This window comes from Dermacentor andersoni, chromosome 9, assembly GCF_023375885.2.
Source record: "Dermacentor andersoni chromosome 9, qqDerAnde1_hic_scaffold, whole genome shotgun sequence".
Lineage (NCBI taxonomy): Eukaryota > Metazoa > Arthropoda > Arachnida > Ixodida > Ixodidae > Dermacentor > Dermacentor andersoni.
In genome coordinates, this window is record NC_092822.1 from 23,852,901 (window position 1) to 23,869,033 (window position 16,133).

The window sequence follows — 16,133 nt, forward strand, 5'->3', positions numbered from 1 at the left end:
CACACAGTCGCAGAAATGTTTAGATTACCATAGAAAATGGCGTTCTTTAACCTCGCCGCATATTCTCACGAATAAAGTTAATTCATTCGTTCTTTCTGACACTATTCAATGCTGCCTTAACTTTATTTCCTTCTACTCATCAGCTAGTATGGCTGTTCTCAATCTCTCGTTTTACCCGCTTTAACCGCAAGTTTCGTAGATGTAACTTAAAGTTAAGACATCCCCCAATTAATTTCCTTCACTCACCGCAGGATTCTTGACCGGTTTCCTAGAGTGGGTGTGAGCCATTGTTGTATGAAAGCATCATCGTTATCATCATTCATAATCGCTGCTGTCATCGCCATCATCACCACCACCACAAGCGTCACGCAACGAGTAATGAAACCGAAAGAATTATCCAGATAATGTATCATCATCATCAATCACCTGTAAGTTATATATCTAAGTGTGCGAGAAATAAGTTGAACTGGCCAAATTATTTAACGCGTTGAACAACATAACTGTGAGATCTACTTCGCTATGCGCTTTGTCCTCCCGCACACCTCCATAGGCCATGGAGCTATCCTTTCTTAAATAAAATTGTTTTATTCATTCATTACAGTAACAAACCAAGGGAAACACATTTGAGGGAAGCTTAGGATTAGATGTAGTGATGAAATTATTAGCAGGCACTGAATGGGATATTTGTTTATTTATTTATTTATTAACCTCTTAATGTGTACAGCGCATTTGTCGAAATGTTATGTAGCAACGAAAAAAAAAGAACGAAAAGAAGAGAGAAAAGAACAGGTATTGCACCAAATAGATCAAATCAAGGCATTGCAGCCTTGTATGACGCAGGTTGCGCATCAATGTGTTCTTGCACGTGCCGTCCATCGGGCCGTCCTCCGGAAGACTACGCTAGCCTGGCCTCCACGTACACTTGCTCCTTGACTTGTAGATCGTGCTGCCTTACATAATTTCAGCGCTGTTGCGTTCGTTATTTAGGGCCCCAGTACTTGTAATTTTTGATCCATAAATATGTGAATGGTCGTTTTTTTTACTAGTGTTACACTTTTTGCTAATGATTAACTTTGCCTAGAACCACCAAAAAGAAAAGAAAACTTTATTTTCGTATATACAAAGTTTTCTGAAATTTCGCATCTTTAAAGCTCGTGAGCGACGAGTGTGTGACGTACTGGGATTGACTTCTTGCTTGGCTATTTCTATTTATATTGATACTCTATAGGCGCGTTAGCGCCGTCGTCGCCGCCGCCGACGCCGTGCGTTTGACGTCATGTCGCGCCGCTCGCGCGATCGCACTACTTGTCTCCTGGGTTTCCACAGGTGGCTTCGGTAGCGCGTCACCCCGAGGATAAAACAGTTGCGCTGAATACACAAGATATGCGCTGTTCTCGCAACCCAACGTTCTCTTATTCACAGCCACAGGCTGTGAATAAGAGAACATACAGCGGCAACCTAAAAATGAAGTTACGACCAGCGCACCTACTGCTTGTTCTAAAACTGGTACAGCGCAACATACAAAGGAAGAAACAAGGCGAGCCGGCGCCAGATAAAGGAACAGAGCGCTCTGTTCATCTATCTGGCCGGCTCCGGCTTGTTTCTTCCTTTGTATGTTGCGCTGTACCAGCTTTAGAATGCAATACCAACTCGCCCAATCCTCAACCCTAGTGAACTTCTGCCTGTTCACTACTCGCGCTACCCAAAACCAGCTACGAATCCACTCCACCTCGTCCATATACACTATTGCGCATTTGCTTCTCCTTAACCCTATATACGGCCACGTGTTTCTCCCGTACGACAACTAGGCACGGCAGAGAAGCAGCAGCGGATCCCGTAGGAATTAGTTACGCGAGTTTGGGCGCATTAAGTGTCGTGTTGCAAAAAAAAAGGGGGGGGGGGGGGGGTTCGCGGGGGGCGCCGTCATCTCCGCCTTCTCCGTCGGCGGGCCCGCGGATTCGCCGACCTCCCCAGGGCGTCCAGGATGGCCCTGACCGTCCTGATGCGGCCGTGCGCGGCCGGCCGGACCAGCTCGAGGTCGCAGTCCTCGGCGCGGAGCAGCTCCTGCTCGATGTCGAACAGCGCCCAGCCGGTTCGCAGTTGGCCCAGGCTTTTTAGCACGTGCAGGCAGCCCTTCATCTGCAGCGACATGCGGGAAGGCGATGACGACGCGGTGACGACGGAGACGATCGATGACCGATGGGAAAAAAAAAAGAAAATTGAAAGCAAAAGCGCGCGCGCGCACCATTACATACAACCTAAAACAAAATTACACCCTTTGAGTTGCATCTTGTCTTACAACGTTAATCGTGATCTGTCTTGTCCGCATTTCCTTTCTTTAACGCTGCGAGCCCGGTACCTCCCAGTAACGAACGACATGCGCGTTATCAGCATGACATAGCATTCCCGACCGGAAAGTAGGCGGGCGCGGCGTTTTCAAGAAAGGAAACGCAAGCCAGGCAGATGATTATTGTTGCCTCCCCCCCCTCTCCTCTTTCTACTCCCCATTATAGGCCTTCGAGCCATCCCTTAATAAATACATCTTGTCACCATCATCATTGTTGTGTGGCAAATGCACACCCCAAAGGGTGTACCTTTGTCTAAGAGTGTAGAGAAAAAAAAGCCACTGTCCACAGCGGCTGCAGCGAGTACGCTACGTCAGAAGAACATAGCGCCAGCAACGCGCAAACCGCCAGCAACTGCGCGAAAACCTTGGGCGTACCAGTGAAGACATCCACTGTGCCGAGCTATGGGCTTGTTCGCGATGGCTTACGGGTATCAGCGCGCGCAGGAACAGGGGGCACGCGACGTCATCCCGCACAGTATACATATAATCACAGAGACTTGATCGTGTTCACAATGTTGGTGTTCCACATCGCGGGACGATTTGACTTGCGAATTTGACCTGCCCTGTACATCCGACTAGTGGAATCACCGTCCCCCATCCGTAGACGCTGCTAAAATCACGAAGCATTTATAGAAGGCATCAAGTAACGTTGTACGTGAAAGAAATTACTTTTTAACATGCAGTAGTGCATTTTTTTCTTTGACGTACCCAAACACGTGCCCAAACATTTCTTAAGGTTGACTGTTTTTGTCGCTATGGTTGTGACACTCACTAGAATAGTTATCGCTTACGTTTAGCGACATTTAGTTTCACATTTATGACATATTTTGTTATGACTATCCGCTGTAACCGCTTCCTTCCGCAATGTCTGTTGACTTTAAGGGTATTTTAAATATAATAAATTTGTACGGCCGTGTGTCGTTTCGCGCGTTCATGTGTCCCTGTCTGAGCGCGCGCCCATGGGCGCCGCCATATTTGCTCACGTGACAGCGTCCACCATTGAGCGCCCTCTGATCGATGTTTGCTCGTTTGTTTACAATGACCACGGCGGCCGCAAGCAGGAGTAGACAGACCCTATATTTCGATCACCACGGCGAGCAGTGATTGAACAAGACTTTCGCCAAAGCTGCAGGGGCATTGTAAATGTACCTTTCGTTTATCCACGCTGTCTGCACTGTAATGTTAACAGTGTGCAAGCTTACCAGCTGAAGACGACGAATGTATAGTATCCTGATGTTTTCTTTTACACCCTTTATATTCTGGTCGTTACGACGCTAGATATGCAGGACTGTTACGGCCATGGGCTTGTCGTAACTGTACGTGCAGCAACTTCGCACTGAAATAGGCCTATCGCTCTGTCTCTCCCCCTCTCTCTCTTGCTCGTTCGTTCGCTCGCTCACTCGCTCGATCATTCGTTCGCTCGTTCGTTGGCTTGATCGTTCGTTCGTTCATTCGTTGGCTTCATCGTTCGTTCGTTCATTGGTTTGCTCGATCGTTCGTTCGTTTGCTCGTTCGTTCGCTCGCTCGCTCACTCACTCGCTCGCTCACTCGATCATTCGTTCGTTCGTTCGTTCGTGGGCTTGATCGTTCGTTCGTTCATTCGTTGGCTCGATCGTTCGTTCGTTCGTTCGTTCGTTCGTTCGTTCGTTCGTTCGTTCGTTCGTTCGTTCGTTCGTTCGTTCGTTCGTTCGTTTAGTCATCGTGGATGATCTTCCGCTTTCTAAAACTCCGCGCTCGTCGGAACGCACCTTGGCAGCAATGGAGCTTCGGTCCTCGTAGGTGAACACGGCCCCTTTCTTGGAGAACCACGGTGTGAGGCTGCGGCCGTCAAAGCCCCCGCGCGTTCCCCGCCGCACCACGCTCGAGCAGGTGTCGGCGAACGACGTCGGGTGGCCCTCGACGCAGGGCGCGCCCATCACGTAGGCGGACTGGGAGCCGCTCTCCTCCATGCGGTACCTGCGCGCCCGTGCGACAGACAGACGCGCCAAGAGAAGAGATGGCGCTTGTCCTGTGTCGTTCTCCCCACTTGTGATCGTCTTAGTTCGCGCTGTTCCTTCCTAATACAAGTATGCACCATCTAGCCCAAATGAATGTTGTCCGTAGCTTGAGCTCGGGTGCTCCTATCTAAATACACGTAAAAGGAGAATTCGTTTCCCTCGGCAACCACTGCGCCAAATTTGACGAGGTTTGTTGTACATAAAAGAAAAAATTAAAATCTAGTGACTGTTTGATTCGAATTTTTGATTCAGGGCGTGAATTGTTTATTAAAAATTGGCAAAAATCGGAAATTTTCTGAAAACGAAACTATGAAGTTTACAACTCTGTAACTCAGCAAGGAAAAGTCATACTACAATTCTGTGAATTGCATCTGATAGTACAGTCCTTAAGAGGAAGCTTTAGCTTGGGCCCAACACCGACGCGGCCCATTCAAATACGTGTAAAACGCGAAAACCTTTTTCTGAGATAACCCCCATGGACCGATTTCAACTAAATGTGTTGCATCTGAGAGAGAAAGTCAAACTCTAGTGACAGTTGGAAACGGAATTGCGATTTAGGGTTTGAATTTTGTTAAAAAATATTTTCAAAATGCGGAAGAAATTAAATTACGGCGTTTTACGTGCCAAAACCACTTTCTGATTATGAGGCACGCCGTAGTGGAGGACTCCAGAAATTTCGACCACCTGGGGTTCTTTAACGTGCACCTAAATCTATGTACACGGGTGTTTTCGCATTTCGCCCCCATGGAAATGCGGCCGCTGTGGAAGGGATGCGATCCCGCGGCCTCGTGCTCGGCACCCCAACACCATAACCAGTGAGCAACCACGTCAAAAAAAAAAAAAATCGAAAGTTTGAAAAATATAGAAGCATGAAGTTTACAAATTAATACCTCCGCATTAAGAACAGCTATCGCGGTTCTGTAAACGGCGCCCATTACATCATTGAAAGCGGACAAATTCATTATGTCATTTTATATCTTACGTGAATTTGTTACGTTGTGTACAAGGGTTCCGCAAAAGCTGTATTTCCATATTACAAAGTTTTTTTTCTTTAGCATTTATGTGTAACATATAAATTTTGTCCGCTTTAGATGTACTATTGAATGCAATTCGCAGAATTGTGGTATCACTTTTTGTTGCTGAGTTACAGATGTGTAAACTTCATAGTTTTGTTTTCTGAAAGTTTTCGATTTCTTGCCAATTTCTAATAAAAGATTGACGAGCTAAATCAGAAACTCGAAGCCAGCGGTCACTAGATTTTAAGTTTTTCTTTTATATGGAACAAATCTCGCCAAATTTAGTGCAGTGGTTGCCGATAAAAACGAATTCTCCTTTTACATGTATTTAGATGGGAGTACCAGAGCTAAAGCTTGAGGAAGCTTTAGCTCGGGCCCAACTCCGACGCGGCCTATTCAAATATATGTAAAACGCAAAATACGTTTTTCTGAGATAACCCCTGGACCGATTTTAATGAAACATGTTGCATTTAAGAGAGAAAGTTAAATTCTCGTGACTGTCGGAAGCGGAATTTCGATTTAGGTCCTGGATTTTGTTACCAGAATTTCCAAAAATTCGGAAATTTGAAAAAAAATATATAGAAGCACGAAGTCTACAAAGTAATGGCTCTGCATCAAGAGCAGATATCGCGGTCTTGTCAACGGCATCCATTAAATCACTGAAAGCGGACAAATTCGGTATGCCATTTTATATCTTACGTGAATTTGTTACGTTGCTTACAAGCGTTATGCAAAAGATGCATTTCTATATTACTAAATTTTTCTAGGTTCATGTGTAACCTATCAATTTTGTCATGCAATTTGCAGAATTGTATTATCATTTTCGGTTGCTAAGTTACACGGTTGTAAAACTTGATAGCTTCGTTTTCTGAAAATTTTCAATTTTTCGCCAATTCTTAATATAAAATTCAAGATCTAAATCGAAAATTCTAAACCAACAGTCACTAGATTTTAAGTTTTTCTTTTAAATGCAATAAACCTCGCCAAATTTGCTCCAGTGGTTGCAGATAAAAACGAATTCTCCTTTTACATATATTTAGACAGGACCAGCCGAGCTCAAGGTTCCTCTTAAGAACACACACGTTAGATGCAACGACCGGCGAATTCTGTAGAGGTAAGACTCATAAGAAGAAACTAAGGACTACGTTACGAGTCATGATATGAAAAAAAAATCTAGGTGTAACGTTATGGAGACACACCTGGAGATCAGCCTGCATTATTCTGATATGCGCGCAATTCTGATATAAGCGCTGGAAACACAGAGCAAAGTCTATAGTAGCGTTTTTAATTCACTGGAGGGAGTTAGACGTCTTTTCTCTGACTGGTCTTACAGGCGTGGTATTTAGTTGAAATAAATATTCCTTCTGTGAATAGGCACATGCGTCTGCGTTTGGCAATTTGATAATTGATACTCACTATTCGCTTTCGATTCCTATGCAAAAACTGTGATGTTCGCCCACCTCTAGTTTTCTTTTTTTCATGGGTGTTCTCGTGGCAAGAAAAAACAGAATTGAAATGCGCGCATTACACCAGCTGCAGCTGAGGGGAATACAATCGGTCCCCGCAATAATATATCTGTGTCCCACCCGATTAAATCCCACCTGCGCCACAAGATAGCGCCACCAACGCGGCTTCTCCCGTCTAGTAGGTCTCTAAAAACATGGCTTTTCGAAGCAGCAGGTTAGGATTAAAATCAACCACTGTTACACTAATACGCTGGCACATACACTGCTGGCTATCCTAACTTTTTTTCACTCCAAAGTTTTCAAGCCACTAATATGGATTTTATACGTATAGGTTATTTTAATCTTTTTAACTTGTGAAAGCTCTGTGGTACAGCGATATCTCGGTGGTAGATGGCGAGATCAATTTTTATGACTTTAATCTAAGTGAAATTTCACACGTGTAAAAATTTAATCGAATATATTTCAAAGGTAACTGAAAGGCAAACTATTAACGTTAGACTTTGCTTCTTTGTTCGGCTTTTGGCGAGCTAAAGCTAGAAATAATAGATCGCACAACATCATTGTGCAGCCCGAGCCAATTCGCTAGGAAGGAAGCTTTCAGTTACCCAACGAATTATACACATTCTTGCCTACCTCATTACTGCCATGGTCATGGAGAGAAAAGTCCGCGTGACGTTGGACTTGAAGAAGCCCAGGATGTGCGCAGACGTTTCCTGCAGTGAACGTATTTGTCGGACATCTGTGGGGGAGTACATGTTGTCGTGCAACCCGTAGAAGGTATGCTAATATTCGAAACTTTCGATTAACGAATCTTCGAATCGGGTAATCGATCTTCAAATCGGATGCTCACTATTCGTAAATGAGAATATCTTTTCGAATACTTTTTCGAATATTTCGAAACGTTAACTGCGCCCAAATAAACGTAAAATTTGAGCAAAAGTACGGTAAGTTTTTAACCCACGCAGGCATTGTATAGACATAAAACATGAGAAACTTGCGCAGCGGAACAGTCTACGTCGTTCGCAGCGGAACAGTCTACGTCGTTTAGGTAGCCATACCTCACAGGCTGTGGAGCGATCGTTCTAACTCTCTGAATAGTCGTGTGCTGGCGAAGAAACTAGTTATTTGCTCCTAATGCTCCATTTGTGCTTTTTGATAACCAACGCTGCGTAACGTACCATGCAATGACAGAAACGTGTTAACACTGAAGATACAAGGATGTGAACATGGTTTTATGTAAATTATGACAACGGCTGTTCGTTATACGAAAAAAAACTATTCGGAAGGTATTCGATATTCGATTCGATTCGCGTCTGGCAATATTCGATTCTCATTCGATTCAGTCTCAAAAATCAGTATTCACACACCCCCCTACGTGCAAGCCACCGACTTGTGGTCTGGCACGTTGAGAGAGTACACAGTTCTGTTTAATTTAAGGTATTCGGGAGTTCTGAGCTACACGCAAACGAGAAAAACGATAAAGCTTGCGGCCCGACCGGGGTCTTGGCTTTCTTACGTTCGTTCGGTTCGTTTCACTTTGGGAAACTAACAGCTCCAGTTCTACGAGCACACCCACCAGGTCTGGCGTGGTGGGTTTGCTGGTGTCGTCGCTGGAGGCCGCCCGCATCCACAGCGAGGGGGGCTGCGTGAGGCACGACTCCGAGTGCTGCAGCGACGTCGCGTTCCACAGGTGGGTGATGAGCACCAGCGTGTCCACCCTGCGCGCCACGAGAAGAGACCCCCGGTGAGAACGCGTGGCCCCACCCAATGCTCGCTCCCTTGTCGGCAGGGCTTTCTTAGTATATTTTTTTTGGGGGGGGGGGGGGGGAGGGGGAAGGGGGATAGTTGATATTGTCACGTGGTGGTGACGTTGAAGAACACAGTAGCAATACTGTGAACGACAAAACTAACTTTTATTGGGCGAACCTGTGCCCACAAAAACAGGCTACACCTATAGCACAACGATAGCGGCGAACACGGTCGGCGATCGTCGAAAAATCTGATCAACGGGTCAAGCGCGTCGGCTTTTATACATCAATCGTCGAACGTTCCAGACTAATCGTTGGGACCCGCGTGCCTTGCACAAAGTTCTACACCATTCGCGTCAGGCGATGAAATCAGATAACATAAGGTTCGGCGACAACAGAAAACGGATAGAAGCATCGATAACTTTCCAGGAACTTCGGATACATGCAGGCGCGTCCCGCGCTGTGCGATAACATTTGTTAGGCGGCGAAACGTGGTCGCCCGATAAAGATAAGTACACGTGTCAATATAAGCCGTGAAACTCGCAGCAGAAAACCTCGCGGATGATCGGCCTTTGGTTGCTTCACTGCGTTCCTTCCTGCCCACATATTCGCTGCCTTGCTTCCGTCCACGAGCTTTATAGCGAAGTAAAATAACAGTAAAGGTTAAAAGACAAGGACGGAGACACAGTGCCCAGGACAGCGCCACAGGACAGCGCCACGGGACCATTGAGTAAACCATTCGCTTCGTGGTCTGTGAACATATGTTCGAACAATAATTTTTCTTCCTTCGATGTCTTCGCTATATATCGTCCCGCGTACTAAATATAGTTTGTTTTCTGTGTGGCTTACGGGTGACTTCGTCATTTCCGATGACATCTATCATCGCATCCTGTACTTATTTAAATAACCTGAACACGAAGCCTCATAGCTTCGTCACACTACAGTAACTATGTGCTTTGAAAATAATTACTGAATACTCGTCTTTCCCCGATTTTCATGCTTTATACACAGCATAAATTTAGTTTCAGTGCCCCAGTCTCCTTGATGAACTATGCGAAGCACCGGTTGACACCTAGTCTGACAGTTCCAAGAATGCTATTCGCATTAAAAAAGCTGTTTTATCAAAAAAAGAAAAAAAAAAAACTTCGGAGTTGATTGCTACTTTTTACCATGCTTCGTGGAATGCGTCCGCCCCGTTGTTTATAGTGCACCTAACTCAAGGTAGTAACGTCACACGGTTCAGCTGCAGCCGCGCTTTGATTCTGTGATCTAGACGCTCGCGCCAAGCGCATTTCTGGACAGTGAGATGGTTTAGAACAGCGTTCTCTTCTAAAATCATGCGAGAGAACTATGTGGCGTTTAGATCGTTCAGCCAGCATAAAACAGACGTGTATAGTATACGAATGTGTCTAGCTAACCTTCGTGCTTGTGGCATCAGATGTATACTTATGGCGTCATTTTTTTTTTTTCACGCGTCATCTTACTAAATTTTAAAAGGAACAGTTCTTTTTTCTAAACACGCAAGGCAATAAAGGTATTGCGCGCATGCACATAATCATTGCGAATTGTTGCGTTCATGGCGCGTTATTGAAAATGGGTAATTTGGAAAGTCACAAAAGCCGTTCGAAGCCACAAGGGCGAAGTTTATAGGCCAAAACAATGCGCTGACCATCATTCCAATGATTTCCACGCTGGCTAAACCAGTACGCTTGCAGCTTTTATAGACACTATAGAGCCACAGTTTGACCTGGAAAATTTTGTAGGGACCTAATATGGTCCCTACCAACAGAGTTAACGCGAAGTGGAAGCGTGATTGCTAAGCGATCAATTACCCGAAGCGGTGTAAACGGTGTAAGCTATAGGAACGTACGAAGTCACCGATATTGACGAAGCCTCTTCCAGGCACCAGGAAGATTCTTGCAGAACTCATCTGGTTTTGAGAGCGTTTCTTGCACTCTAATTACCACGAAGATTTCCTAAGTGTTGTTGGGCAGTTGTGCCCAGTTGACTGACTGCACACGAACAGTAAACCGGGGCTGGCGCAGCACAGGTAAATGAATGAATGAATGAATGAATGAATGAATGAATGAACTGCTTTCGAGCACTCGTGCGCACGCGCATTCGATAAGAAACGTTTGGAGACCACTGCATCAATAAAACAAATAAATTGTCTTCTAGCACGGCTCCGCGGAACGTGGAATTGCTCTGATAACATCGCGTTGTCCGAAAACGTGCACCTATATTCAACCGGCATGGCCACGGGCTGCGAAAGAAAGAACATTCCCGCAGAAACAATTTCAGGATGAGCGTCGACGTTAGTGCAACGAGCATTGACGCATTGCAGCGACACACGCACGGTACTGCCACCGCCGAAACGCGTCATGCATGAGGCGTGTGCTGCAGCCGGGCTCCTATTTCGCGCTTCCCTCTGCAACGTTTGCGTCCTGACCGAAACACTTATAGCACCATTCATTCATTCATTCATTATGTTGCGTGTACTGCAGCCGGGCTCCTATATCGCGCTTCCTTCTGCAAGGTTTGGGTCTTGACCGAAACAGTTATAGCACCATTCATTCATAGTGTGTGCTGCAGCCGGGCTCCTATATCGCGCTTCCCTCTGCAACGTTTTGGTCCTGACCGAAACAGTTATAGCACCATTCATTCATTCATTCATTCATTCATTCATTCATTCATTCATTCATTCATTCATTCATTCATTCATTATGTAGTGTGTGCTGCAGCCGGGCTCCTATATCGCGCTTCCCTCTGCAACGTTTGGGTCCTGGCCAGAACAGTTATAGTACCGTAAATAATTAATTAATTAATTATTAATTAATTAATTAATTAAGTTTCCATGCCGCTCTGTCAATGCACGCGCTCGGCCACGCCGTCAACGTCGCGTCCAGTCCACTTGCCTGAGCGCCTCCGTTTGCGATCGGAGCGTTTCGGCGAGCGCCCGCTGGCGGACGCTGTCGAGGCGGAGGGACGGGTAGTGGGCCTCCAGCACCAGGCCCAAGAAAAGGTGGTTCCTCGCGGGAAGGCGGTCCATGCTATTCGACATGCCCTGCGCCGAAGACACGCGGACGCATATTATAGGGGAGCATTTATAGATTCACGCGCGCATGGTCGAAGAAATTTCACGAAGTTGGGAGAAATGAAACTGCAAAGTTCGAAGAAATTTCCTCCCGAGACACCTCGTAGATTATGTTGCACGTCCGCCTTCGTTCCTTTTTCCAAGACGACTTCGGAAACGATTGCGTAAAATGTTCGTCCCGAATGTGAAGTATGACGCCTGCGGAAGTGTACGGAAGTGGTTCGGTCGTACTCGTGCCGTGTCTGCAGCGTTTGAGGAAATCAATATTAACTCGATTCATGCCGCTGTGCCGTCACAGGCGACGCAAAGCGCACGTGAAGTCAGTTCCCAATACCACGAAATGACACGCAAATCCGGAAAGGATCGTCAACGCGGCCGCCCACCACAAGGCGCTTCGTGTCAGCCTCTGTGTTTAAGCAAGTAAATACGGTTTTTTACCATAAAGAACGCAGCGCGACGGTTACTTTGCTTACCTACACGGAAATATGCTGCTTTCAGCAGCTAATGGTGTCGTTTAAATGTAAACGAAATGAATCACTAAATCACTCGGTAACAGATAAAGTATGCTTTCACAGTATTCTGACAGATAAGGTAAGCTCTGTTGCCCTTAATTTCACAGTAACGGGTAAATTATTAGGCGAGAAATTGAAGGTGAAAGTGTATTATTCTGAATTTCGCGCCGAAACCCCAACGCCGATACGTCGATGTGACGTCACAGATTTTAAAAGCATTCTTTCGTATTTGGGACACTGCGTCTCACTAAAGCTTTTTTTTTTATACTTGCAGGGTTCAGTTTCTGGCTCCTTTAGAATACAGCGTATATAGTCCATCTGTACCGATCAAGAATTAAACCGATAGAGATGCGCCGTCAAAGACCATGACGTCACAGCGAGTTGGTGCGGGAACTTCACGGCGGCGTCGCTACCAGTCTTGTTCTGACGTCTTATACGATTTACCGAGCCTATTCTCGCTTTAACAGCGGCTATTTTGGTGTTGTGGAGTGGGTAATTCATTAATACGCGGTTGAAGTTGTTTTTGTCCTTAGCGTAATATTAAATAAAAAAAAAACTTTCTATAGCCATTTAGTGGTTAATCCGAGAGAAGTGCGCTATATATAGCATTACATGTCGCATCTCTGAAGTCCCGGATGAACGATCGGACAGTGGTCAGGGGCGGAAGTGTATGGATGTTGACTTTGACCACTCCTGGTGCCAATGCATGAAGATGTTTCTTTACGCGTTAGTGACGTGTCAGTCTGTAACAAGAACCGACTTGCCCTTACAAAAATTTTATAGAAAGTCTATAGACAGTCTATAGAGGTCTATAGACTGTCTATAGACTTTCTATAAAAAAATTTTGTGACTGTGGAAAGCGACCGAGCCCTTGAGCTGTCTTAGAACGGTGGCTCGGCAGGAAGTTACACCATGCCATGCGCAGAAGGTAAGGGCGCTAGTTTGTTATCGGGTGCTAGTTTGACGCGCTCTAGCTCGGAAAGTCCTGGAACGTAAGAGCAACGAGCTTGGACTTCCTAGAGTACGTGTAGTATCGGGAAGGCGTGCAGCAATTATTTCTTGGTCTTCGCCGAAGGCCAGGTCGCAACAGAGTTGGGGAAGTTCGGTTGACGCAAGTTATAGCACAATATTTCTCAGAACGGGGAGCAGCAGGAGCTAAAACTTTCCCACGGCCTCACAGTGACGTCACGGTGTGACGTCAGTCGTACATTGACATCATATTTCACTCGCCTTAGATACTTCAAAGCGCGCAGTCCTTACCATATTGTCGATATCTGCTGCATTTTTTTTTTTTTGTTGCGATACAAATCCGTAAGCAGACAGTACACGCTTGTTTGTTCGTTCGTCTGGTTGTTTTGTTTGTATGTGTGCTTAATTGGTTTTCTTGTTTGTTTGTTGATACGGTTAGCTTGTTTGCGGCGCGCCGAATGTGAATTTATCCCGAGGTTAACGGGATGCTAAAGAGAAATATACGTTGAGCTGCATTAGTAAATTACCCTTCTGCAACCCCAAGAAAGCCTTTCTTACCATGACAATAAGAGGCTTGCTGTACGCCAAGAAAGACTGAGAAACGAAGGACGGGTGACCATGCCACCTTGTAGTTTTTGCACCAGCTTGCCATGACGACATTAATTTTGACACCCGTTAGTTTAGGCCTAATTAATGTCCGTCCGTAATAAGTTGTCTAACATTGTATTTTAAGGAAGCCAAAGACCGAACACACCGAAGTTTCGAGAACATTTACTGCATCACGGCGGCCGAAGCACGAGAAAGCACATTGACACCAGTGACGTCACACTGACGTTGCGGCGCTGGAGTATCCGCGCGAAATTCAAATAAACATTTTGACCCCTTTCTTTTGTATTGTTCGACCGGGTATAGCGAAAGTAACGAAAATATACAGTCCTGAAACAACATTTATCAGTCTGTACTAGTTTAGTCTTGCTCCGTAGTGTCCCCTTAAGCTTGGCGGAGGTGTTATTGATCAATATTATTTATTCCTAAGTACAGTGCGGAAATGGATGGCAGAGAAGAAAAAAAGACGGTTTAAGCAGCTTGACTAGGTCCTATGGCAACCGCGATGAGGCAGTAGTCACAACAAATCGCCATTAACACAGGAATACAAAGGATTGCATAACACAAAGGCACAGTAGCAAGAGCATAGAGTATGCAAAGAACATAGTACGTCCCCTCACCGCGATCCAGTTGCTGGCGGGCAGACCTGGCCTGAGCCCCATGTGCGACACCGTGACCCCGAGCACGCCGAAGGAGTCCACGGCGTACTCGTCGGCGAGCCGCTGCATCATGCCCCCGAGGGCGGGCCGGTACTCGGACTGAGACTCCACGTACGCCGGCGACAGGCTGACGCCGAAGCGAACGCGGCCGCGGTGCTCGTTCTCCTGCGCCATCTGCACCGAACAGTGTGATTGTCTGAGCGAATGACTGATTGACCGTGACTGGTCGCCAAACTTATTCGGACTGATTTGTTGATTGACCGACCGATTCACTGATTGGTTAATGTTTGCCGATCGACTGATTGATTGACGCTGACTGACTTATTGCCTAATTCAGACTGAGTTGTGGTTCCGGGAGTGGTTCATTAATTGGTTAATCCATTGACTTAATTATTCTTGATCAATTGATTTCTTAACTGAGTGACTGATTCACCGACCGACCGACCGACCGACCGACCGACCGACCGACCGACCGACCGACCGACCGACCGACCGACCGACCGACCGACCGACCGACCGACCGACCGACCGACCGACCGACCGACCGACCGACCGACCGACCGACCGACCGACCGACCGACCGACCGACCGACCGACCGACCGACCGACCGACCGACCGACCGACCGACCGACCGACCGACCGACCGACCGACCGACCGACCGACCGACCGACCGACCGACCGACCGACCGACCGACCGACCGACCGACCGACCGACCGACCGACCGACCGACCGACCGACCGACCGACCGACCGACCGACCGACCGACCGACCGACCGACCGACCGACCGACCGACCGACCGACCGACCGACCGACCGACCGACCGACCGACCGACCGACCGACCGACCGACCGACCGACCGACCGACCGACCGACCGACCGACCGACCGACCGACCGACCGACCGACCGACCGACCGACCGACCGACCGACCGACCGACCGACCGACCGACCGACCGACCGACCGACCGACCGACCGACCGACCGACCGACCGACCGACCGACCGACCGACCGACCGACCGACCGACCGACCGACCGACCGACCGACCGACCGACCGACCGACCGACCGACCGACCGACCGACCGACCGACCGACCGACCGACCGACCGACCGACCGACCGACCGACCGACCGACCGACCGACCGACCGACCGACCGACCGACCGACCGACCGACCGACCGACCGACCGACCGACCGACCGACCGACCGACCGACCGACCGACCGACCGACCGACCGACCGACCGACCGACCGACCGACCGACCGACCGACCGACCGACCGACCGACCGACCGACCGACCGACCGACCGACTGACTGACTGACTGACTGACTGATTGTCTGACCTTGTTGATGAACCGAATGATTCATTGACGGGCTACCTTATTGATTTATTGACTGATTATTTACCCAGTTGATTTAGTAACTGATTGACTGGTTGCCTCGAGGGGTTGACTGAACAACTGACTTACTGACTGACTGACTCAATCATAAATTTATTGACTGATTTACTGAACAACTCACTTAGTGAATGACTAACTCTTTCATAAATTGAATCTTTGATCGATTTACCGATAGTACCTGTCTAACGTCCGATCGCAATACAGTGGCTATGAAAGTTGCGCATAGTGAAAATACTCGACTATAGCGTGCATCGGCGTCCTCCTCGCCCGCCGCGCAGGAGCACTGGGCGACGGGGTCATCGAGACATCGAGACGGG

The 16,133-nt window shown here is 47.4% G+C and overlaps 1 protein-coding gene across 1 annotated transcript in view; it reads right to left on the reverse strand.

Moving 5' to 3' along the window:
* Positions 1-1,496: 1,496 nt before the first annotated feature.
* LOC126527492 (uncharacterized) overlaps positions 1,497-16,133 on the reverse strand; it is a 58,756-nt gene continuing 44,119 nt past the window's right edge. The window contains exons 11-16 of the mRNA XM_055068650.2: positions 14,376-14,588; positions 11,490-11,638; positions 8,403-8,544; positions 7,460-7,539; positions 4,096-4,303; positions 1,497-2,139 (exon numbers count right to left, since the gene is read on the reverse strand). Coding sequence (XP_054924625.1) covers positions 1,924-2,139; positions 4,096-4,303; positions 7,460-7,539; positions 8,403-8,544; positions 11,490-11,638; positions 14,376-14,588 — 1,008 coding nt within the window. The 3' untranslated portion in view covers positions 1,497-1,923. The remainder of the gene's footprint in view (positions 2,140-4,095; positions 4,304-7,459; positions 7,540-8,402; positions 8,545-11,489; positions 11,639-14,375; positions 14,589-16,133) is intronic.